The following is a 23,868-nucleotide window of genomic DNA, read 5'->3' as shown; positions in this document are numbered from 1 at the left end:
GCTGCACAAGGTGCAGGGGAATCGGATGGGAGCTGGGTGAGAACTGTGCCCGATGGGTCCGCACCCTCCACCCTCGGGCCATGGGGCTTCATCCACACTGGCCCGGGGGTAGGTAGGCCTGGCCTGTCCACCCTTCCCCTCCTCTCTCCCTCTGTCCTCTCACGGGACTGTCTCAAAGGACAGCCTGTGTGTGTGTGTGTGTGTGTGTGTGTGTGTGCGCGATGTGACCCTGGACGCAAGCCCCCAGCCCCCAGCGAAGGGGCTTCCCCGTTAGTTCACCACCACCTCTTCACACCCAGGCTGGGAACTGCCTACTTTTCCATCTTTTGCTGACATCATGCAACCAATAAACGGCCCGTTCTCCCCGGGCAGGTTCCCGTCAAGCTGCCCGGCCCACCAGCTCCCCACTGTGGCGGAGGCAGGGCTCAGGCCCCGGGAGCCGCTGGCTCAGGAGAGGGGCTGCCAGGACTTTGCCGGGAGGGGTGGCCTGGAGGGTCTCTGCCCCCGGGGAGTCTCAGAGGGTGCCTGCAGGATGACATGGGGCCACATGAAATTAGAAGGTGGCTGCGTGGAGGGGCTGTCACTGCTGGGGAGGGCAGGCTCCGTGCTCAGGGCCCAGCCAGGTCCCAATCCGCCATCCACAGCCCTTGGTGGGGGGGCTTCCCGGGGGGCCCGGGGTGGGGGGGACTGGGCTCCGGTCACCTGCCAGCTCCGTGCTGGACACAGGGCCACCCAGGGCGTGAGGCGGCCCTGCCCCTGAGGCTGAGACCCTGGGGAGCAGCTGGGGAGGCAGTGGTCAAGGGCCCACCTTGGCCCGCGGCACAGTCTTCCCCGACACACACCTCCCCTCCCCTAATATCGTAGCTGAACCTTCGTTCACCGACCACAACCTTTCTCCTTCATCTGACTCACATCGCTCAGGGAAACTTCTCACGTTCATAGTGGGGTTACAGAGCCTGAGAGCCGGTCAGACAGCCTCCCCTCCCTCCATCACCCCCTCCCTCCATCACCCCCCCTCCCTCCATCACCCCCCTCCCTCTGACCCTCCCTCCCCCTCTTCCATCCACCCCTCCACAAAGTGCTCCCCACAGTTCCACGAGGTGGGGAGGGAGCCAGGCACAGTGAGGCCTACCCTTGCTGTCCTGGGGTCCATGGAAGGAGGCAGGAACTGAGGAGGGGAGCCCCGAGACCCCTTGGGGCTGCCCGGCCACCTCGAGCAGCCCAGGCTACACTCCTGGGCTCTTTCCTCAAGTGTGTCCCAGACCAGCGGTCCCTGGAGGGACACCCTGCTATTTGTTCACTGATGTATTCCCAGCTCCCTGGACAGGGCCTGTGCCTAAGCAGGGCCTGTTGCTGTTCCCTGAGGGACCGATGGTCGCGTGCGTGGGCGATCACCCTGCCAGCTGGGGAGACCCACCCAGGCTCCCCCGACATTTCAGCACTCACATGTGTCCAAGTATTTGAAAAGTCAACAACCTAACAGCCCCGTTCCACCAGACACACCCCGGCTCCCAGCCCTGACAAATACACCCGCACATCCGGTGCAGGGTCAGGCCCCCTCCGGGGCCCACCCTCACTCCGCCGGGCTCGCGAGTGGCTGCAGCCCACAGGTGTGCACCCCGGGCAGACCCCGTGGGGACAGGCCCAAGGAGAAGCCATGGCAGCGGCGGGGGAGGTGAGCTCTGAACGGTTTGGCTGGGAATCCTGGGGTCACGTGGTCTGGAGTTGGTCCAGAAGAGGCGGCACAGCCCCAGGAAGGCACACTGCTGCCCAAAGCCTCCTGACCCGCTAGAGGGACCTGCCGGGGAGGCCCTCCTGAGTGGACAGGAAAGCACGCTGACATTCATGGGAGTGCTTGGTCCTAGCGGGGAAACAGCCGCGCTCCCCGTGTTACTCTAAGACCTTCCGGAAACCCCGGACGTCGGAGGACAGCTCGCTTTGGACGAGGTATTTCACCCCCGCCAGCCCAGCGTCGTCACCTGGGATTTGGGAATGGCCACAGGACCTGCCCGCAGGGCTGTTGGGGACGTTCACTGACATCATGTCTGTCCCCCGCTTAAGCTGTGCCTGACACCGAGTGGGCGCTCAAAACTTAGAGCCTCGTTTCAGCTTCCTGGGTGGTCTTTCCCCGGGGTCCTGCGAAGACCCAAGTTCTTGATGACCAAGGCCCGCCTGTCCCAGTGACGGCCCCTAGAGGGTGCCCGCGAGGCTGAACGCGCCTTGCATGTCCGGCCCGCGGCCGCCAGGGGGCAGCACCACCCGAGGCGGCGGCGGCGGAATAGGCGGCCCCACCGCGGCCTGGGTCTGAGAGCCCCTTCCTCGCCGGATCCGGACCCGCTAGAGCGGTTCTAACGGGAGAAACGGCGCGGGGCCACGCAGGCGGGGCGTGCGGAGCCGGGCCCAAAGCCCGGTCTGAGAAGGGGAAGAGCAGCCGAGAGCGGCCCTGCGCCCGGTGACAAGTGACAGTGACGTGATGGTTGACGGTGACATCAACCGGTGCTCCCGGCCTCGTGCGAATCCTGAGAAACTGCAGGGTCACGGGGCTTCGGGGCTGGGCTCCGGGGGATGGGAGCGCACCCCTGGGGCGGGGAGGGCGGGGACCAGCAGGGCCGGCGGTGGCCCTGTCCCTGGGCTCCGGGCAGAGCGGAGGTGGCCGGGGCCGCGCAGCAGGGAGGCCCTCCCGGGAGGCGCCCAGAGCACACCCGCCACCAGCCGGGGCAGCTGCTGTGGACACGGTCTGCCGGTGCCTCAAATTTACACGTGACCCAGCACTGCCGCTCGAGGGCGTAGCCAAGAGCGTTGAAGGCATCCGTGTGCGCAATGTTGGGAGCAGCATTATCCCCAGTAGCCAGATGTCCATAGCAAACGCGGTCTGTCACACAGCGGACTGTCACTCGGCCACGAAAAGGAATGGAGTTCTGACCCTGTTACAGTGTGGCCGAGCCTCGAAAACGTGACAAGTGAGAGGCCAGACACGAAGGGCCACATACAGCATGAGGCCATTTCTAAGAGGCGTCCAGAGTCGGGAAATCCACAGAGACAGAGGGGAGACAGTGGTCGCCTGGGGCTGGGGGCGGGGCAGTAGGGCGTGACTTTCTGAGGGGTGAAAGTGTTCTAACACTGACGTATCTGTGGATACACTAAAAGCACTGGCTTGTGCACTTTAAAAGGGTGAGCTGTATGGCATGTGGTCACATCTCAATAAAACTGTTTTAAAAAAAAAGACACATCCGACCCCCTTCATGCAGACTGCAGCCCCAGGGCCCCTGAAGGGACATTCCGGGGCCACCGCAGCTCAAAGGGGGGTGGGCTGAGAGGCCTCAGCCCCAGTGGCCCCCATGTATCCCCCACTCACGGCTCTGGGGCTCCACAGCCCCCTAGTGACAGAGGCCTAGGTTTCAGGCAATGGGCAGGCAGCGTGGGCAGGGTGGCTGAGGGTCCCCAGTGGGCTCTGCCCTCAGCCTGCCTCACCCCAGGGTGTCAGGTGAGGTAAGCAGGGTACCTGTCGTTTCTGATGCTCAGGAGATAATCACCTTCCTCCATCATGACCATTCCTGACCCGCCTGGAGATGGCAGCCCGCCCTGCGCTGCCCACCCCTCCACTGCTGCGTTTGCGCGCTCTGGGAGGGCTCTGATTGCGTCTCAAGTTTCAGCCTACATCAGAATCCCCTGGTGGGCCTGTTGAAACACAGACAGACAGAGCCTAGCCCCGGAGCTTCTGGGTTGGAGAATTTGCCTCCATGACAAGTTCCCAGAAGATATTGCTGCTGGGGGGTGCAGGCCTACACCTGGAGAACCTCTGCCCCAAGCCGAACGCCATTGGAAAGGCATGTATTCAATTGTGGCCAGTGAGAGGTGGGCCAGGACTTCAGTTTGCCTCCTGGACGAAAGGCTCTGTCTTTCCCCAGAACTCCTGTGAGACTGGGTGCCAAGGTCTGGTGCTGCAGCAGCCGCTCTGAGACTCTGGGGGCAACGCCGTCTGAGCGGGAAGCCCGCACGCAGGGGAGGGGCTTTGGGCTCTGCACCGGCCCATCCTGCTCCTCAGCCTATTCAGGGCTGGTGGCATTTGCCTCCAGTCCACCTCAGCCCCTGTGCCCAGGACCTGCTCCTTGTCAGCAGCTGTGCCAGCCACACGCTGGTCGCCCCCTTTTACTCCCTTCGGCTCTCTCACGCGGCCTCCCCTGCCACGTCTCTTCAGTTTCATAAGGACACCGTTTTCTCTCCTTTGTTATTACATCCATGTATACTTACAGAAGTTGCACTTTTCCTAAACATTTGCTTGCCTATATAGGCACCCATGGAAACTATATAGAATTATTTTCTGTATATACTTTTTTTAAAATTTATTAATTAATTTATTTCTTTTTGGCTGTGTTGGGTCTTCGTTGCTGTGAGAGGGCTTTCTCTAGTTGTGGCGAGCGGGAGCTACTCTTCATCGCGGTGCACGGGCCTCTCACTATCGCGGCCTCTCTTGTTGCGGAGCACAGGCTCCAGAAACGCAGGCTCAGTAGTTGTGGCGCACGGGCTTAGTTGCTCCGCGGCATGTGGGATCTTCCCAGACGAGGGCTCGAACCCGTGTCCCCTGCATTGGCAGGCAGATTCTCAACCGCTGCGCCACCAGGGAAGCCCCTGTGTATATACTTTTATCTAACTTTTAGTTTTGAAATAATTTGCAATTTACAGAAAAGCAGCACACACAGTTTTGTGGAATTAAAGAGACTAAAGTAGGAGCCGGGACAGACCTGTAGGGGGAGCTCTCATGCCTACTATGCATTATCAATTACCCCAAACAGGAAACGACGTTTACCTACATCTCCCACAAAAGGTGCCTCCAGCTACAATCCAACAGGAAGAAGAAAACTTCTCTCGCCCCACGAGCCCGACCAATGAGAAGCCTTCAGACTTGGGACTCTGAGCTCGCTCCCACTCTTTGGGTATCACAGCCCCTTCAACTCCCTTCTCTTCCCTGTAAAAGCGAGTTCCTCCTCCGTGTTTTCTGGATTTGCCTGGGGTCCACCATAGTTCGCAAAAGCAGAATTGCTATTCCTCTGCCTATTCCTGAATAAACTCACTCCTGCTGGTAAAATAACTGGCTACTATATGATTAAAGTTGACATATCTGGTGTCAGAAGTGGGGTCCAAAGGAGGCAAACCCCGAGAGATGACAGCTCGTGGAATGCAGTGACGTGCCCACACTGAGCCCCTGTGCTCATCACTTCTGTGAGCTGCCGCCTGCTTTCGGTTTGGTGCGTCTGCTCTTGGATTCCACACCCCGCTCTTTTTGTGTTTTGAGCTCTCAGACTTTACATGGGATCTGGAAAGGTTTTGTCCTTTCCGGTTCAAGGCTTTGTCCTTGGTAAGTACTCAGTTGTTTTCTGGAGTGCGGTAACAGGGTTCTCTTTTGGGGATCATGCTAACTGGGACGTTTATTCCTTTTGGTATCTGGGCAAGGACTCTAGCAACTATCTTGGGTTTCCAGGAGAACTTAGGGAAATGGCAACCCAGTCTCCTAAATTCTCTGCGGGCAGCCCGCCTTCAGGGACTCCGGCCAGTTTCATATGCAAAAACTATGGACCCCCATATGCACATTTTAACTAAGTGGGCCAAACAAACTAAAAGTAATCCGGAATTACAGTGCACATTATGGGGAACTTTTAATCTCAAACTCGTTTTTGTTAGGATTACATTGGAGGACCGTGGTCCGAAAATTAAACAAAATGAATGGTAGATTTATTTTTATTGGCACCTAAAAGCTTCCAAACGTGCACAGAACTCTAAAATTGCCTCTTTGCAAGATACCGCTTCTAAATTGGCCAAAACAACAACAAAAACCTAGAAAAGAACAAATGGCTTATGAAGCCTGGGGCTCCTTGTGTTCCCTCCCCCAGCTTCTTTGTCTTGTCTTCCCTGCCCGCTTTGTCTCAGACTCCACCCCTTTGTCTCAGGCCCCACCCCCTTGACTCAGACCCCACCCCTTTGTCTCAGGCCCCATTCCCTTGTCTCAGGCCCCATTCCCTTGACTCAGACCCCACCCCCTTTGTCTCAGCCTCAGCCCTCAGCACCATCTCCCTCTCTCCTCCTCAGCGAAAACCTGCCCCTTTAAAATTGGATCCAAATGCTAAACCTTTAATTACTGTTTCTACCTTAACTGGAGCAAATAACAACTAGAAGGAAAGGTTTAAATAGCAATTCCCCTAGGTTTTGATTATAGACAAATATACTCCAAACTTCTAGGAGGAAACTTGCTTTCTGTTTCTGTTTGTTGAAGCCTTTTGGTAAGTCACCATCCTGTTCTAAAGGGGGAACCTTTGTTTGAAATAAGTCCACCTTAAGGGGCACCCTTAAAAGAGAGGGTTCCAGACGTCTCTGGAGACTATGTAATGCGTTCTTTGATTGGTATGCAGAAGCTTCTTAAAGACAAATTGACTCCATAACATAAACAGCTCGAAAAGAATCCTTACAGCACAGTTTGGATCTAACTACTCTTTTGAGCTTATATCTGAGACATGGCTAGAATTTTAAATGAAACTGTAAGGTCCCTGTTTGCATCTATCTATATTTTCATGTGTGTCTATATATGTGTTGTAGATGTGTGGTATTATTTTTCTCTTCTATCTCTGGTTGGTATTGTTAACATTAATTTGGAAAAGGGCACTAATTAAGTGGTTTAAAAACAAACAAGCCCTTATATGAATTAAAATATAACAGACTGGCCTAGGTGCTTTGGGGGTTTACGTGATCTAGGATTAATTTTGGTGAATTAAAGCTAACTTGGAGTTGTTGGTTTAATTAAAATAAACATGTCTTTGGAGTTATCAACGCTGAAAAGAAGGCAGCCATTCTAAGACCTAAATAGACATTTCTCCAAAGAGGATATACAGACTGCCAACAAATACATGAAAGAATGCTCAACATCATTAATCATTAGAGAAAAGCAAATCAAAACTACAATGAGGGGCTTCCCTGGTGGCGCAGTGGTTGAGAGTCCGCCTGCCGATGCAGGGGACACGGGTTCGTGCCCCGGTCCGGGAAGATCCCACATGCCGCGGAGCGGCTGGGCCCGTGAGCCATGGCCACTGAGCCTGCGCGTCCGGAGCCTGTGCTCCGCAACGGGAGAGGCCACAGCAGTGAGCGGCCCGCGTAATGCAAAAACAAACAAACAAACAAACAGACAAAAACTACAATGAGGTATCACCTCACACCAGTCAGAATGGCAATCATCTAAAAATCTACAAACAACAAATGCTGAAAAGGGTGTGGAGAAAAGGGAACCCTCTTGCACTGTTGGTGGGAATGTAAATTGATACAGCCACTATGGAGAACAGTATGGAGGTTCCTTGAAAAACTAAAACTAGAACTACCATCATACGACCCAGCAATCCCACTACTGGGCATATACCCTGAGAAAACCATAATTCAAAAAGAGTCATGTACCACAATGTTCATTGCAGCTCTACTTACAATAGCCAGGACATGGAAGCAACCTAAGTGTCCATCAACAGATGAATGGATAAAGAAGATGTGGCACATGTATACAATGGAATATTACTCAGCCATAAAAAGAAACGAAATGGAGTTATTTGTAGTGAGGTGGATGGACCTAGAGTCTGTCATACAGAGTGAAGTAAGTCAGAAAGAGAAAAACAAATACCATATGCTAACACATATGTATGGAATCTAAAAAAAAAAAAGGTTCTGAAGAACCTAGGGGCAGGACAGGAATAAAGATGCAGACGTAGAGAATGAACTTAAGGAAATGGGGAGGGGGAAGTGTAAGCTGGGACGAAGTGAGAGAGTGGCATGGACATATATACACTACCAAATGTAAAATAGATAGCTAGTGGGAAGCAGCCGCACAGCACAGGGAGATCAGCTGGGTGCTTTGTGACCACCTAGAGGGATGGGATAGGGAAGGTGGGAGGGAGATGCAAGAGGGAGGGGATATGGGGATATATGTATATGTATAGCTGATTCACTTTGTTATAAAGCAGAAACTAACACACCATTGTCAAGCAATTATACTCCAACAAAGATGTTAAAAAATAAAAGAAATGAATATGCTCAAATTACAATAAAAGATTTAAAATTTAAAAAAAAAAGCAGGCATTCTACCTGAGTTATTTATTTATTAATTAATATTTGTTTGTTTGTTTGTTTAGGCTGCTCTGGGTCTTAGTTGTGGCACATGGGATCTTTTTTAGTTGCAGCATGCATGTGAGATCTAGTTCCCGGATGACCAGGGATCAAACCCGGGCCCCCTGCTTTGGGAGCACAGTCTTATGCACTGGACCACCATGAAAGTCCCCTACCTGGGTTTGTTGGTCAGACAAGTTCATGTTATCTTTGTTAAATAATTTGTCAGCAAGAAAAAAAAACTGGGTATGATAAAATTTTTCTTGAGTGATCTAAATATGACTTTTGAAAACAAATGAATTGAATGGATGTGGATGAGATACAAGTTTCTAGGTAAACCTTTTAAATAGGTTCCTCAGACCTTTTTGGTAACCTGAAGCCTTACAGTTCTGCTAAGTTAAATTAAATGATGGGTAGTCATTAAACATCTAGATTATTCCCAAATAAGATAAAATACTGAAACATAACTAAAAATAGTTTCATTCACTTTTGGCTTCCTTTACAAAGGAAATAGATATTTTGGTCTATTGGTAAATTTACTACAAGGATAATATGCTTTTAGGAATTATGAATTGTATTGATAAATTTGCTAGTAACAGACCATTCATAATTGTTTAAAACTACTAGAAATAATAAAGGAAAACAACTCTGTATACAAGGAAAGTAGGATGTGTGTTTTTGGTAAGAAAAGGTATGAGGAATGGAAATGCACTTTGTTGAGGGAAAGAAAGTACTTTTGTTCTAAAGTGAATCTGATTGTTTCAGAATAGGAAAAAGGAAAGACAGGACAGAAGCTGGATGGTAATACTAAGTTGTAGGTTTGTGGAAAAGGAATCTTAAAAAAAGGAAATTTATGTGTGGTCAAGATGGCTAAAATTGAATTGCTATTACAAGGGTTTTAAAAATAAGCTTTAAAATCAGTAGTGTACTTATGTAAAACTAAAACCTAAGTTTCATATGCTAACAGGACAAGGTTTTCTTGAATTGTTGCCTGCTTCTGATAAGAGATTGTGAAAGGTTTTTCCTTACCTTTTAGTAATCTGCTTAGAAAGCCAAAATTGTGTTTTACCCAGATTATTTCCTGTGTTTCAGGTTGTCTTAATCAGGTATTTGATTCCTTAAGAAAACTGAATCTTCTGAATATTAAAAGAACTACATTTTGCTAACAACTATGTAACTTTTTGTATTTATCTTTGAAATCTTTTATCATTACTTTGGTCAAATAGATAATTAAGCATCATTTCTTAATGGTCCATTGTCCTGTGTGAGCAAGTGTCCAAAATCTTTTGATATTTTTGACAAACTTTCCAAAAGTTGGGTTCTAAGTGAAGTCTTTCTGACCCTGAAGTAACTCTGGGCTCTTCCAGCAGGCCTTTGCAAAAGCTCAAAGGATTTGTCTCTCACCCGGTAAAATGTTAAACTACTCAGGCTTATTTGATGTTAAATTACATGGGACGCTTGTTAAAGAAGAAGGAATACTAAACCTTTTAACTTTATATTTGTATGGGTATGTATTAATATAACTATTCCAAAATTGTATGAAATTCCCAAAATTCTGAGATGGCCTGATATAATGTCATCAGTCATAATTTAAAAGTAGATGACAGAAATAAGATCTTCGTTGAGCTTGGGGATTTCCCTTGTTGTGTAGCAAAGAAAAGAAAGTTGCCCGAGGACAGGTGTGGTCTTTGCCCTCGGATCCTGGGAGGGGATGTCCTGCCAGCTAGTAGTGTTTTGCTGGGGACCTGGGGCCACACCACATGGTCTACGATGAGATTTAGGCGAGGGGTGTGGAAAGCCCCGAGCGAGCACAGCACGGATCCTCCTGGCTCCAGCCCCACACACGGAAGACGTAATCTTTATCTCTGCATCCTTTTGCAGTAATAAACCTTGACAATAACAGTTTTCATCTAGTTTTGTGAGTCCTTCTGTGTATCCTATTTAGGACCTCTCCACTAAGAAGTTATTTTTTAAAGAAACCTCATCTCCTTTCCATTTTTTTTTTTTTGCGGTACGCGGGCCTCTCACTGTTGGTGGCCTCTCCCGTTGCGGAGCACAGGCTGCGGACGCGCAGGCTCAGCGGCCATGGCTCACGGGCCCAGCCGCTCCGCGGCATGTGGGATCTTCCCGGACCGGGGCACGAACCCGTGTCCCCTGCATCGGCAGGCGGACTCTCAACCACTGCGCCACCAGGGAAGCCCCTCCATTTCTTTCTTTTTTTTTTTTCATTTCTTTTTAATTAATTAATTAATTTTTGGCTGCGTTGGGTCTTCGTTGCTGCGTGCAGGCTTTCTCTAGTTGCGGCGAGCGGGGGCTGCTCTTCGTTGTGGTGCGTGGGCTTCTCATTGCGGTGCTTCTCTTGTTGCGGAGCACGGGCTCTAGGCGCGCGGGCTTCAGTAGTTGTGGCTCGCGGGCTCTCGAGCGCAGGCTCAGTAGTTGTGGCGCACGGGCTTAGTTGCTCCGTGGCATGTGGGATCTTCCCAGACCAGGGCACGAACCCGTGTCCCCTGCAATGGCAGGCGGATTCTTAACCACTGAGCCACCAGGGAAGTCCCTCCTTTCGACTTTTGTGATTTCATTTCTTACAGGTAAACCTGAAGCCCCTGGAGAGACGAGCAGTCCAGGGAGCAGAGGCGCCGGGCTTCCCTCCGCCACCCCGTCCTCTCCCCCTCCCCCACCCTATTCCTCTCCCCTCCCCCACCCTATTCCTCTCCCCTCCCCCACCCCGTCCTCTCCCCCTCCCCCACCCCGTCCTCTCCGGCCCTACCAGCCCCGCCCTCCGGAGGCCAGCGCAGGCGCACTGGGGCCGCGCGCGGAGACCTGGGAGCCGCCGGGGGCGGGGCGGCCGAGGGCGCGGGCCCAACGGCCAACGCGGCCGCGCGGGAACTCGGGCGCCAGGCCCCGCCCGTGGTTTGAACCAGAGGCTCCGCCCCCGCGCCCGGCCAATCAGCGGGCGGGGCGGCCGGCGCCACGGCGACCCATTGTGGGCGCTGCGCGGCCCCGCCCCCGGTGGCCCCTCCTTGGCGGCCCCGCCCCTCCCGGCGGCCCCTCCCTCGGCGGTGGCGCGGGCGGCGCGGACGCGGGCTGCCAGGTGAGCTTCTCGGCTGGGCCCGGGCCTTTGTGCGGCGGCGGGGTCCCCGGGAGGGCTCGGGCGTGGGCGGGGGCCCAGGGAGCCTGTGGGGTCCTTGGGGGGCGGCCTGGGGCGGGGGGCCCGGAGGGCTGAGGACAGCCTGGGGAGTTGGGGGGAGCTGGGGGTAGTCCGGGGGAGGGGGCGGCCTGGGGGTCCGGGGGCGCGTCGGAGGAGGGGGCGCAGTCGCAATGACCGGCGCCCCCTTCCCGCTCGACGAGTGACCGGCCTCCTGGGATTCTCTCTCTGCAGCCGCAGGCTAAACTTTGGCTGTTCCGCACCATTTCAAGTCAAAAGTAACATGTAGCCTTGCGTTTAACCTAATTGGGGGCTCTTCTTAAGAGGAGAAACAGTTACGATGGGTCGGTTGGGCTCCTCCTCAGGGAATTTCCTACATTGTCTTCTCACCTTTGACTTGGAAGGGGTCAGTGCAGGCCCTCCTCCTCCTGCTTCCCACGGAGACCCTCCTGGGAGACCGGTAGGGACCCTGGGGAGCCACTTGTCTGGCCTACTTGGATTTACAGCCCTGACCACAGTGCCACCAAGCTGCCGCTCCTCTGTCACTCATCCATCCCTCATCCTACGCCTCCTTCCACCCACCGGTCGATCCTTCCATCCATCATCCACCCATCTACCCACCCATCCATCAATCCATCGTCCATTCGTCCATCCTTTTATCCACCCACATCTGTCCATGTTTCTAGATTTTCTCCCTAATCTGCATTCCTTGTAGAGCGAGGAGTGGGTGGTGAGTGTTAGCGATGGAACACTTGAATTTCATCCTAGGTCCTTGTAGCAGAACTGGGATTTGCAGTGCTATACTGCCTTCCAGAAATGGCCCGGCCGGGGCACCTTTCTCTGGAACCCCCGAGGGCAGGGCTGCCTCCCTGTAGTAAGCTGCGTGCCTGTGAGTGTTCAGTTTGGGTTCTTTTCCTTTGTGTCTCAATTTTAATTGCTTTGAAAAGGAATGTTAAGGATATTTTGCAATAGCTTCCCTGCTCCCTACTGTAGGAGACCCAGCTTCTCTCTAAGCTGGTCAAGGGGGTATCAGGGAGCAAGAGATGCCAGCCTTGGGTGGTCTAAAGCTGGTGCTCTGTCTGCTTCCCCTGCAGGCTGGCCTAAGCTGCCCAGGCCAGTGGAGACAGACATCAGGGAGGGGAGCAGGATGTGGGGGGAGGAGGGCTCCCAGACCCTGGCTGCTAAGGGAGCTGTCTTCAGCGGGCTCCTTGTTCCGCCCCATCCTGCTGCAGTCAGAGGACTAGGAAAAGTACCGGGCACTCACTTCCACAAGTCAGAGGCAAGCTCAGCTCTACGATTTCAAAAGCTTATTGTCCCCAAAGCAGGATTACCAGGGAAAGCATCCACCAGGTAACTGTTTGCTGGGAGAAGCTGTGGTCCAAGTAGAGGGTTTTCCTCTGCTGGAAATGGCCGTGTTTCCTCTTGTGGGGCCCTGTGTTGCTTACACAGAACAGCCAGACTGAGTTTACTGTTCTGTTAAAATGAGGCAAAGAAGATACTGTCCGCTTACAAAATTAAGTTAAATATTCTGTGAACTTCCTACATACAATTGCTCTTTATTTTCAAGTTTCACCATGTTTTATAATTAAAGTTGAAATTCAGAATAAAAAAATCAGTTACGACCTTTTTTTTTTTTTCTTTTTTTTGGAGAGAGAGAATGGCAGGTTTTGTCTTAGAAGGAGGGCTGGAAGTTTCCCTCAACTTGCTAGTAGAACATATTCCCAGGCAGAGAAGGTTTGTGTATGTTATTCCAAGTAACAGAAGTACTTGAGGGAATTCCCTGGCGGTCCAGTGGTTAGGACTGTGTGCTTTCACTGCCGTGGGCCCGGGTTCAGTCCCTAGTTGGGGAACTAAGATCCCACAAGCTGCACGGCACAGCCGAAAACAAAAGTACTTGAAATCAGCTTTTTTGTGCTAGCTTTTGAAAGCTGCAGACAGGCAATAGTGGAGGGGTGACTGCCACACAGCTTAGAGGTAGCCTTTTCAAAATTTAGCTTTGCTTGCTCCGTCTTCGGTTTTCTTTAATGAGTATTTCAAAGCCAAATAGTGAGACAGAAACTGAGAGTGTTCATGTTGATTTGCCTTAAAAACCTGAAACTCACGAGAGTGCTTGGCCGTGGCGGAAGGTCATGGTGACGAGTCTGTCCCCAGTGCCCCCACAGCCCTGCTGCTCTGGATCTGGGGATCTGCATTCTCCACCGGCTCTGGGGATGGTGGCCACGTGGCGTGAGAGCTGCTCAGGAATGGGGACCTGGCTGTGACGGGGGTCTCTGCTGGGACTGCTCGGGGTGGGCGGGCGCAGTGTCCGTGTCCGTCCCCCCCCCCGCCCCCGCTTCACCGCCACGTGGAACTCGTGGCCTGTCTGTCCCGCCTGCGCCTGGTCTGGAGGAGGCCTGAGGGTGGTGCTGTGCGGCGACGGGGGTCAACCCTGGCGGGCCGGCTGTCCAGGGATGTTGGAGGGTTTTGTGTGGAACGTGCTAACTGAGGACTCGGTGGGCCTCGGGTGTTTAACCAGCTACGTGGCGAGACCTTCCAGCCGACTGTGGAGGTGACGGAGGTGGGTAATGCCTAACATTTTTTTGCTCAGCACTCAGCGGTGAGTCAGGCTGTGCGGTTAGGACAGCCTCAGAGGCGTAGGGCCTTGTGTCACCCCGTGTTAGAAGGGTTCAGTGCCTTCAGGCCACAGTCACTGCTGGGCAGGAAACTGTGCTTCAGCAGGCCAGCCTGGGGGTTCTGGGTCCCCACCTCTGCCCTGAGCATCTCTCAGGGTCCCTTCCGAACCATGCTGTGTTCTGACTTTGTCCCAAACACAGTGGTCTGAGGAGGGGGAACCCTCGCAGGCCACCTTCTGAGATCGTCGTGACCCCACCCGCTCACCCAGCCTCTGGGCGGTGGGGCACTGCCCATGGGCTGCTCCCTTCCGTAGATGTGAGTCGGCCAGCATCTTTTGTGGAGCGTGGCACGAATTAACAGTCGCTTAGGCTTTGGAACATTTGCGGGGAATAATTTGGGCTGACTTTGAGCCTGTATGTGTTCTGGCCTGCCTGTGGGGGCGCGGCGGGGGGCAGTATCTATAAAGTGTTTTAGATTTAATGTGGTAACCACCCCCGTCACATTGGTTATTGATGCATTTTTGTTTATTATGAAGGTATAATTTGATGCAATGAAATGAACAGATGTTAGTTGTGCAGTTCAGTGAATTCTGACAAATGCATCTTCTCGAGTGACCCAGGCGCCCATCTGGAGGGAGCTGTATTCCCACCGTCCCAGGGAGTTCCCGCCAGTCATGACTCGTCAGTGGCAACAACTTGGGTTTGCTTTGCCTGTTCAGTGAGTTCATGTACATAGCAGTACGGTCCCTGTGTTCCTGTTCTTGCTTCGTTACTCATATTCACGTGGTGTTTTGAGATCCATCGTGGCGTGTCCTTGCGTCTCATGGTGGGTTTTGTTTGCCAAGTGGTGTCCCGTTGTCAGATACACCACTCTTCACCCATTCAACTAGCTGATTTTCAGTCTTAAGTAATGTTACGTCGGGTGGTGAAACTGGCTGGTGGGGGGGTCCGAGCAGGCAGAAGTGCTGTGTGGGGTGGGAGGGTAGGGATGTGGTCAGGGAGGATCTAGCTGGGGCTGGGACTGTCGGTGAAGCACAGTGGGAGCCCACCAGCAGCTGTGACAGATGAGTGCGGGAGAAACGGCGGAGGGGGAATTGGTCCCTTCCTTCCTGAACGCAGCTTGGTAAAATCGCGCTGCCCCTCGCCCGGCAGACGCACTGAGGAGGCAGTGCTGGAGCTGGGAGGGCCGCCTCCACCGCCTGGAAGGCTGGGAGGGCAGAGCCCTGGATAAGCCGTCAGTATGATCAGGGCGCTGTATGTTGGGACAGACTCGCGGCTGTCAGAAGTGGTAAAGTTCTGAGTAACATGGAAGGTGTGGTGAGCAAGGAAAGCAGGACTTGCCAAGACTCAAACACGCAGAGGAGAACGTGGTCGGGAAGCGCTGGGGGCCGGCGTGATGACTGGTTCCCGAGTGTCTCTCTTGTGCCTTCTGCTTCTTTCCCGATCATCTGCAGTGACTGTGGAGGTGAATGAAGGCTGCCTTGCGAGAAGAGCAGAGGCTGTTTATTCCAAGCTGCTGCGGCTGGGGAGCCGCCACCACCACTGCCACCACCGGGCTGAGCAGGGACTCGGGCAGCAGGGGAGTGGGAGCGCTTGCCAGTGGAGAGGGGGCTCGGGGTCCTGCTGGGGGCTGCGGGGCTGGGGAAGCTGGACGGCTGACGAGACCCGGGCGCCACTGCGATGGCTGGGGCACGTCCGGTTTTCTCCGGTTGGTCCTCAGTCAGAAGCGAGAACAAAGACCATGGACGCCGTGGGTTATTGATCAAGCCAGGCCATTGTGGGGGGTGTCACAGGGCGGTTGTAGGGCTTCCTGGGCTGTCGCTAGAGATGGAGGTCTGACTTCCTGCAGGTCTGGCGCGGAGGGAGCAGGCTGCTTCCTGGGCTGGTGCCTGTGATGGTGGCTGGGTGTCCTCGCTGTGTCCGTTCAGTCTCAGAGCAAATAGCCATGAGCGTGCCCTCTGCCCTTCTTTCCTGGCAGTGCTGCCCCAGGTGCTGACCACACCAAGCTGCAGCCGGCCCCGAGCTCAGCCCCCGGGGCCCCCACTGGGTTGACCACTCGTGAGTTCGTGGGCTGGGTGTTCTGAGGACCCCTCGAGGAAAGGGAGGTGGGGTCCCAGGGCTTCCCATGTAGCTTCCTGGCTGTGGGTCGGCCATGGTCACCCGCCCGGCCCCGCCATCCCGAGTGGCTGCTGACCTGAGCTGCATGGGGCCCACGGAGGGTGGCTCGACTTCCTCTGTTGGTAAACTCAGGCTTAACTGTGTTATTCGAGGGAGTTTGGTTTGGGCCTTAAATAATCTTTTTTTTTTTTGGCCACGCTGCAGGGCTTATGGGATCTTAGTTCCCTGACCAGGGATGGAACCTGGGCCCTCGGCGGTGAGAGTGCGGAGTCTTAACCACTGGACCACCAGGGAAGTCCCTGGGCCCTAAATTAAATTGGTCGCTGTGCAGAGTCAGGATTTTAGGTTTGGTCGAAAAGATGCTAAAAGCCAGAGGTGATTAGAGGAACCCTTGAAACTTAATTTTTTCCCCCCAACACAGGGTGTCTCTTTATAGACATAATTCATATTAACTATAAATTAATTATAGTTAATTATAAATTAGTTTATATTATAAATAAATTATGTCTTTATTGACACTATTTATAGTAATTCTCAATATGCTTAGAAAATTTAAGCCAGTGACTTTTACACAAGTAACTGGGGAAAAAAGACCGTAAAAGTTGAATTTGCAGCCAAGACAAAAAACTTGAATCCTTTATTACTAGAAGTCACTGAAGTATTTTCCCTGTATTTTGGTGGTAAGCTGCTGCTTTTGTAATGCTGCATGCACAGTGAGGCCAAACAAACTGAAACACCAGAGTTTGGAGCAGAGAAAGGTTTATTGCAGGCTCGTGCCCTCGAGCTCCCTGAAGGCTTTCGGCAAAGCATTTTTAAAGGCAAAGCATTTTTAAAGGCCGGTTGAGGGAGTGGTGGTTGCAGGGTATGTGATCAGGTCGTGCGCAATTTTCTGATTGGCTGATGCTGAGGGAACAGGGTGGTGTCACAGGGGTTCACGTCATCAGTCCTTAGGCTCCAGGAGGCCTGGGGCTACGCGCCCATGGTTATCAAGTAGTTAACATCTTCCATTTGGTGGGGGAGGTTTTCACATCTGCAAAACAACTTCAGGAAATGTGCATCAATTACTACAGTCTGGGTACTTCTGAGAGGAGCTAAAGCGGAGGATATGGGGGATGGCCTGTACCGGGAAGACCCCATGGTGTCCTGCCCGGTTACACTGTCATTCACTTAAAGACAGTTAATAAGTGGGTGTGTGCAAGGTGTTATGATTGGCTGTGGCCTGGGGGTTATGTTGATAAGTTAGACCTGTTTGCTGTTCTGGGGAAATTAGTCTTGAGGGGAATGAGCTATAGTCACTTAGTTTTTAAACTTTTTGTTTTGAAATATCAGTAGTTATGGGTCCAGGGGCGGTTGTAAAGAAGTGTCCTGGAGGGACATCCTTGCCCTGCCGCCCAGTGTGGGCGTCTGCGTGAGATGCACAGATAACGCATCCCCACCAGGAAGCTGGCTTCCGAGCAGCCGCGGAGCTGATTCGGATTGAGAGAGAGTGTGTGCGCGTGTGCGCGGTTCTGTGCAGTCGGAGCTCCCGTGGCACTTCCTGGACCCCCCACCGTGGTCCCCACACGGAGCCATATCCTCACCCCAGAGAGCCCGTTGGGCTCACCCTTGGCCGCGCACCCATCTGTTGTGTTAGGGTCCTTACAGAGGTGGAGACTGCCCTGGGCAGCCTTCTGAGATTGGCCTTCTCGCTCTGCGTGACCCCCTTGAGACCCACCCGAGTACCCCAGCTACTGGTCGCTCCGGCGCGCTGTGTGCGGCACCTGAGCGGCAGCCTCTCCCCACTTGGAGGGCTCGGTTTCCAGTCTGGGGCTCTTACGAGTGGAGCTGCTGTGAACATTCTTGTACATATTTTTGTATGAACATTGGTTTTCATTTCTCTGGGATAAATGCCCAAGAAGTCACTTGTAAAAAGTTTTTTCAATGTTAAGTCCACGGGAGGTGAGAGCTGCGACGTTGAAAGGAGATTCAGAGGCCGGGGGACCTTCTTCTGTCCGTTTAAGGCTGTGGCTGGTGGGGCTCGGGGGGCAGGTGGGGGCGGGGCTGCTTCTTCCTTCACCACAGAGCTTCCCATCAGCAGGTCAGTACAGGCGCTGCCACCTGGTCCCAGAGCCCCTGGCCACACCACAGTCATAGGCCAGCAGCAGCCACAGGAAGCTACAGGATTGTTTTGTTTTTTGAAGAAGGAAATCCAAAAATTTGCATATTTAAAAGATTCTAACCCTCTTGGGACTTTCCTGGTGGCACAGTGGTTAGGAATCCGCCTGCCATGCAGGGGACACGGAGTCGAGACCTGGTCCAGGAAGATCCCACATGCTGCGGAGCAACTAAGCCCATGCGCCACAACTACTGAGCCTGCGCTCTAGAGCCTGCGAGCCACAACTGCTAAGCCTGCGAGTCACAACTACTGAAGCCCGTGCACCTAGGGCCCGTGCTCTGCAACAAGAGAAGCCCTGCGATGAGGAGCCCGCGCACCGCAACGAAGAGTAGCCCCCGCTCGCCACCCAGCAACGAAGACCCAACGCAGCCATAAATAAATTTATTAAAAAAAAATTCTAACCCTCTTGATGGATAACTCAAATGGATTATCTGAAATAAAAATGTTTATCTACTGTATGAACTTGAAGAGAGAGACAGTTCGTGCGTTACAGCTTAACTTTGTGCTTGGAAGGACAGACCTTGCCAGAGTGCTCGCCGGGGGAACGCTGCCCCTTCTTGCTCGCTTTTTAATTCCCCAAAGGCCTCCCAACTTAGAGTCTGTTCAGAGGGAAAGCTTCCTTGTATTTTTGCCTCTGGGAGCAGGGGTGCAGCGAGCTGGCTGCGTCCGGTCAGCATCGGTCCGGGTGAGGCCCAGGAACCAGCCAGCATCTTCACGTCGTGGCGCTGGTACGGAGTCCACCCGGTGATGCCGCCTGGGTGGATGTAGGCTGCCCCAAGCCCTGGTGAGGACCCTGCCCCTGGGCCTGGGCCTTCCAGACACAGAGGTGGGGGGGAGTTGGAAGGGGGGCTGGTGGCCTAAAAGAGCGAGGAGAGCCCAGCCTGGCAGAGCCTGTCCTTGCAGGGAGAGCACTCGTCCCGGCTTGCTCCGCCAGTGCCCCGGGGGCTCCCTGCAGGTCCGACATCTCCCCTGAAACTTCCGGGGCACAGCTTTTCAGAGGGGCTGTGCGGCATGCGTGGGGGCCCCCTGCTGGTGAAAGCACTGAGAAGCCTGCGCCTGCTGTGCAGGAATGGCTGTTGGTGGCCGGGACCCTCAGTCAGCCGGCTGCGCATCACTCAGCCCGCCAGCAACCGCGAGGCCCCGTCCTGCCCGCGGCCCCCGTGCTGTGCCCAAACTCCTCCCTCCCAGGGCGCCAGCACTCGGAAATTTGGTGTTCCCGTTCAGCTGAGTTCTTTAAGATGCATTTATCCTATTTTTGGTCCATTTATCTTTTTTTAAAAATTTATTTTGGCTGTGTTGGGTCTTCGTTGCTGCGCGTGGGCTTTCTCTAGTTGCGGTGAGCGGGGGCTACTCTTCGTTGCGGTGCGCGGGCTTCTCATTGCAGTGGCTTCTCGTTGCAGAGCACGGGCTCTAGGGCCCGTGGGCTTCAGTAGTTGTGGCTCGCGGGCTCTACAGCGCAGGCTCAGTAGTTGTGGCACACGGGCTTAGCATCTCCACTGCATGTGGGATCTTCCCGGACCAGGGCTCAAACCCCTGTCTCCTGCACTGGCAGGCAGATTCTTAACCGCTGCGCCGCCAGGGAAGCCCCATTTATCTTTTCTGATGGAGACGGTTGCGCTGTGGTTTAGAGGTGGCGTCTAGAACAACCTTCACAGGGTCTCTGTGGCTGGGCTTGAGCTAGAGGGGCGCAGGGGCTGCAGCCGCCTGGAGTTGCCCCTCTGCCCCGGCCCGTGCCCCTGTCTGCGTGGATCACCCCTGATGTTGAGACTGAACCTGGGGCAGAGTCTGCAGGGACCCTGAAGTGGGCTCAACGGCATCTTTCTCGGTTTCCGCAGGGCACGATGTTTGCGCGAGGGCTGAAGAGGAAGTGCGCGGAGGACGAGGAGGCCGCGCCTGCGTACAGTCTGCAGCGCCAGTCGCTCCTGGACATGTCACTGGTCAAGCTCCAGCTGTGCCACATGCTGGTGGAGCCCAACCTGTGCCGTTCGGTCCTCATCGCCAACACGGTCCGGCAGATTCAAGAGGAGATGACCCAGGACGGGAGCTGGTGCGTGCCGGTGCCCCAGACTGCGGGGCGGGCGTCGCGCGACCGCCTGGTGTCCACGGAGATCCTGTGCCGCTCAGCGCGCGAGGGGGCGCGCCCGGCCCCTGACCCTGGAGACCCGGCCTCTGAGCTCCAAGTGGTCCCAGCAGCACAGGCTCCCGGGGTCCCTCCTGGTGGCGTTTGGGACGGGGACGGTCCTCGAGAAAACAGAGGAAGCTTTCACAAGTCGCTCGATCAGATATTTGAAACACTGGAGAGTCAAAGCCCCGGTGCGGTGGAGGAGCTGTTTTCCGACGTGGATGGCTCCTACTACGACCTGGACGCTGTGCTGACCGGCATGGTGGGCGGTGCCAAGTCGGGCCAGGATGGGCTGGAGGCCTTCGCCTCCACGGCCGCCCCGCCCCCCAGCGCCGGCTGCAAGTCGGACCTGGGCGAGCTGGACCACGTGGTGGAGATCCTGGTGGAGACCTGAGCCGCGGCCGCGGCACACAGCAGATGTGTTTGTGAGGCCCACGAAAACAGCCGGCGCGCTGGGGGTGTGGGTGCCCGCTGCCCTGCAGCTGGGGCTGGCCTCTGGTTTGTCTGCGATTAGGAGACCGGCCCAGAACAGCATCCGGTCCGCCCGCTCCCCTCCTCTCTCCCTCCCTTCCAGGGCTGGGCTGCTTTCCCGCAGGCCGGTCATCGCGGCCGCCCTGGGCCCTCGTCTGTGTCCTGCTACAGCCCCGCTGGAGGATGCCAGCCCCCTTCCGCATCCAGCCTCATTCTACTTTAGATAGGGGAATTTTCTAAAATTAAGTTTTATACGTTTTGGGCAATATTTTGTCTTAAGATATATTTTTGAACTTTTTATACTTTTATCACTTTAGATTTTTTTAGCTATTTTCTTAAAAATATATTTTTTCTATAAACATCCTCTGCTGCTACATTAGAAACTTTTATAACCTAAACAGTTGCCGTTGGTGTATTTCATTTTTTTAAGGTTTAACACACACTGTTCTTTTTCCAACAAGCGCCACTGCCCTGAGTCTGCAGTGTCCATACATTGTGATTTCCGCTTTCGACTCGGGTGTGAGCCTTGCCCGTACGCGCTGGTGCGGTCAGAGCGAGGTCAGAGTTGAAGGCCTTGCACGGCGGTGCCTTCACCAGATCTGCTGTGCGAGACACGTCTCTGTTAGAGGGTTTTATTTATGCCTATTTATGTATAAGTGTCTTCAGAGCCGACGGTCAAGTACTGTCTGCGTGGGGATCATGCGTGCCCTGAGGTGTCTTGGGCGGTGCCTCCAGAGGGTCTGAGACTCGGGACCCCTCCTGCGCGGGTTCCCAGCACAGCTGACCTTCCTCCCAAAGCTGCTGCCCTCCGCGTGCCCCTGCCTGGCCGGGCTGCCCGACCCGCGTCAGCTGGGCCCGTGCGCCAGCATGTTTGGGGAAGGCGCGTGTCCATGCACCACTGGATTGGAGAATGGTGGCATAAATTTAAGTCTAGGGTTAAAGAAGTCTGTACACATGTCATCTGTGGGCCCTCGATCTTGAGGGTCGTTGACGGTGGGGTTGGCTGGGTGGTGTGTGTGCCCTGTGCCCCTGCCCCAGGCACCGAGACCGCCCGCGACTTTTAGATCTTTTTCACTTGTTTACAAGTGAGACTGTATTCTCTCCGCACGCCCACCCCTCGTTTCCCGTTTCTCGTGCTTTTTCTTCCTTCTCCAGCCCTTAGCCAAAAAGGGTTGTTTTCGTTTGCGCATATGCCATTCTTAGTATCAGTGGTGTGCACCTCATTTTATTAAAAAGTACCCAACAAAGTGGAAATGTGCTGTCAGTTACCTACCATGCTGTGGTCCTCGAGTCGGTCTTTTTGCCCTAGTTGAGCTCAGCCAGGCTACCTAAGGCAGACCGTGGGGTTGCGAAGAGCTTCCACGTGGGTTTGTTGGCAGGCAGGCTGTGGGACGTCTTCATCACCTGACCTCGCAGGGCTCTGAGGCAACTCTCCCCACCCCAGCTCTTGCGGCAGAAGCCAGGTGAGGGACAGCGCCTTGGACTGGGCCGATGTGGGAGCCCAGCCCGGTCAGGAAGCTGTGGGTGAGAGGCGGGCTGTGGCTCAGCATCCAGGGGTGGCTTCCTTCCGCGTTTGAAAGGATTTCCTTGTGGAAAGTAGCTTAAGTGTATGTTTTATAAGCAACAAACCTATAGCGGTATTTTGTGTCTTTATGGCATTTCCATCTTCTTAAAACATCTGCTCAGTTTCCGGGCAGCTACGGTGTCTTATCTGGCAGCCTTCCGCAGCAGGACACAAACAGGGCTCAGGGTGGGGAGCGGACAGCGCCTATAGCCAGGTCCCCCTCCCCTGAGAGGCTGAGACCCAGCCTCCTCTCTGCCCCTGTAGGGACCCCTCCTTCCTCCCTTTGCTCTTCGGGTTCCTTCCCAGCCACGCACTCTCATTTCGGCAGCTCCCTTGAGGTGCTGATGGCCTAGACGTCCCGGGCAGGGCCAGGTGGGGCCCTGCTGGACACCGATTCCCCTGGAAGCATCAGAGTTTCTCCAGAGAGGAGCGGAGGCAGGTGGCCAGTTACTGACGATGGATTTGAATTGAATATGGAAGTGTGGGGTGGGGTGGGGCTTTAAACTCCCGTGTGCGGGTGGTCACGTGTTTGTAAACTGCAAAAGGAAGGCTGCTGCCTTCACCCCACCACCTCTCCTGGGCTGGTCCTGGGCTCCGGGTAGGGAAGCTGGGTTTGTGGGGAGCGAGTTACGCTGCGTGTTCGCAGTTGCTTCTGAGCACAGCTGAGCTCTGGCCAGCGCCTCCGCCGCCCCACCTCCATGTCCCGGGAGCACGTGGAGGGAGGGGCCGGCCCTCGAAAGGAAAGACTCTGGAGGGGTTCCCAGCCCTGAGGACAGTTCAAGGTACAAGCCTTGGCCAGTGGCAAGTCCTCACACTGAAACTTCTGAACCGTCGCTAATAAACAGTCGAGTTATCTTTATGGGCAGTACATGATTAGAGATTATCACACGAGAAGGTGATTAAAAAGCTCGTAGGCGATGCAGGTTGAAGTACTGAGATGTGTCGGGCAGTGATCAATCCCAGTTCTGTTACCTTCTGGAGTTACGGATTCCACTCTAAGCACTGCTGGCGTTGCCTCCCTCCATATCTTGATGTTGTATTTTCCTTGTCATTCATTTTTAGAATAAATATTATCACGTGTCCTCCTGGCTGTCTGTTGCTTCCTCCCCCACGTGGCTGGTTCCTGGGCTGGCAGACTCCAACACGGGGTCCCTGGGCCTCTCTGGGCTCCCGTCTGTGTGGTCACTCAGGACTCCTTCTCAAGGAAGCCAGGCTCCTTTTTACACAGTGGCCAAGCTTTCTCCAGGCCTATGTCTCTGAACCCAGCTCTGTGATGCTGATTGCGACTTGGTGGCAGAAACCCCAGAGTGCCTGCCAGAGGGGCTTTCTCTCTGCTTTCCGACCCCCTCCGACTTCTGAGAGAGCTGCCTTCTGCTCCGGGGGGATTTCTTGCAGCTCTCCCCCTCACGCCCGGGCTGGAGGATGGGTCCAGACCTGCCCGCCGCTGGGGCTGCTCAGGACTGGACTCTGCTGGCCCAGCGTGGAGCTGAAAGTCTCCTCTGTCGCCGCTGCGGTGATGAGAGCGGCTGTGGGCCTCTTCTGTTGCCT

At 54.3% G+C, this 23,868-nt stretch overlaps 1 protein-coding gene across 2 annotated transcripts; it reads left to right on the top strand.

The window, feature by feature from the left end:
* The first annotated feature begins 11,186 nt into the window (after positions 1–11,186).
* Positions 11,187–23,401, top strand: CDCA4 (cell division cycle associated 4). 2 transcript variants are annotated; one of them, XM_030883177.2, is made up of 2 exons: positions 11,187–11,224; positions 19,999–23,401. In XM_030883177.2, exon 2 carries the CDS (start codon positions 20,005–20,007, stop codon positions 20,677–20,679), a length of 675 nt encoding a protein of 224 aa, XP_030739037.2. In that variant the 5' UTR covers positions 11,187–11,224; positions 19,999–20,004; the 3' UTR covers positions 20,680–23,401. The 2 variants fall into 2 exon arrangements, with proteins under 2 accessions (XP_030739037.2, XP_030739046.1); XM_030883186.2 differs by lacking the exon at positions 11,187–11,224 and adding an exon at positions 18,609–18,947.
* The last annotated feature ends 467 nt before the right edge of the window (positions 23,402–23,868 follow it).

Source organism: Globicephala melas, chromosome 2 (assembly GCF_963455315.2).
Source record: "Globicephala melas chromosome 2, mGloMel1.2, whole genome shotgun sequence".
Classification (NCBI taxonomy): Eukaryota; Metazoa; Chordata; class Mammalia; order Artiodactyla; family Delphinidae; genus Globicephala; species Globicephala melas.
Note: the sequence above shows the minus strand (reverse complement) of the source record. Positions and strands in the feature narration are given on the sequence as shown.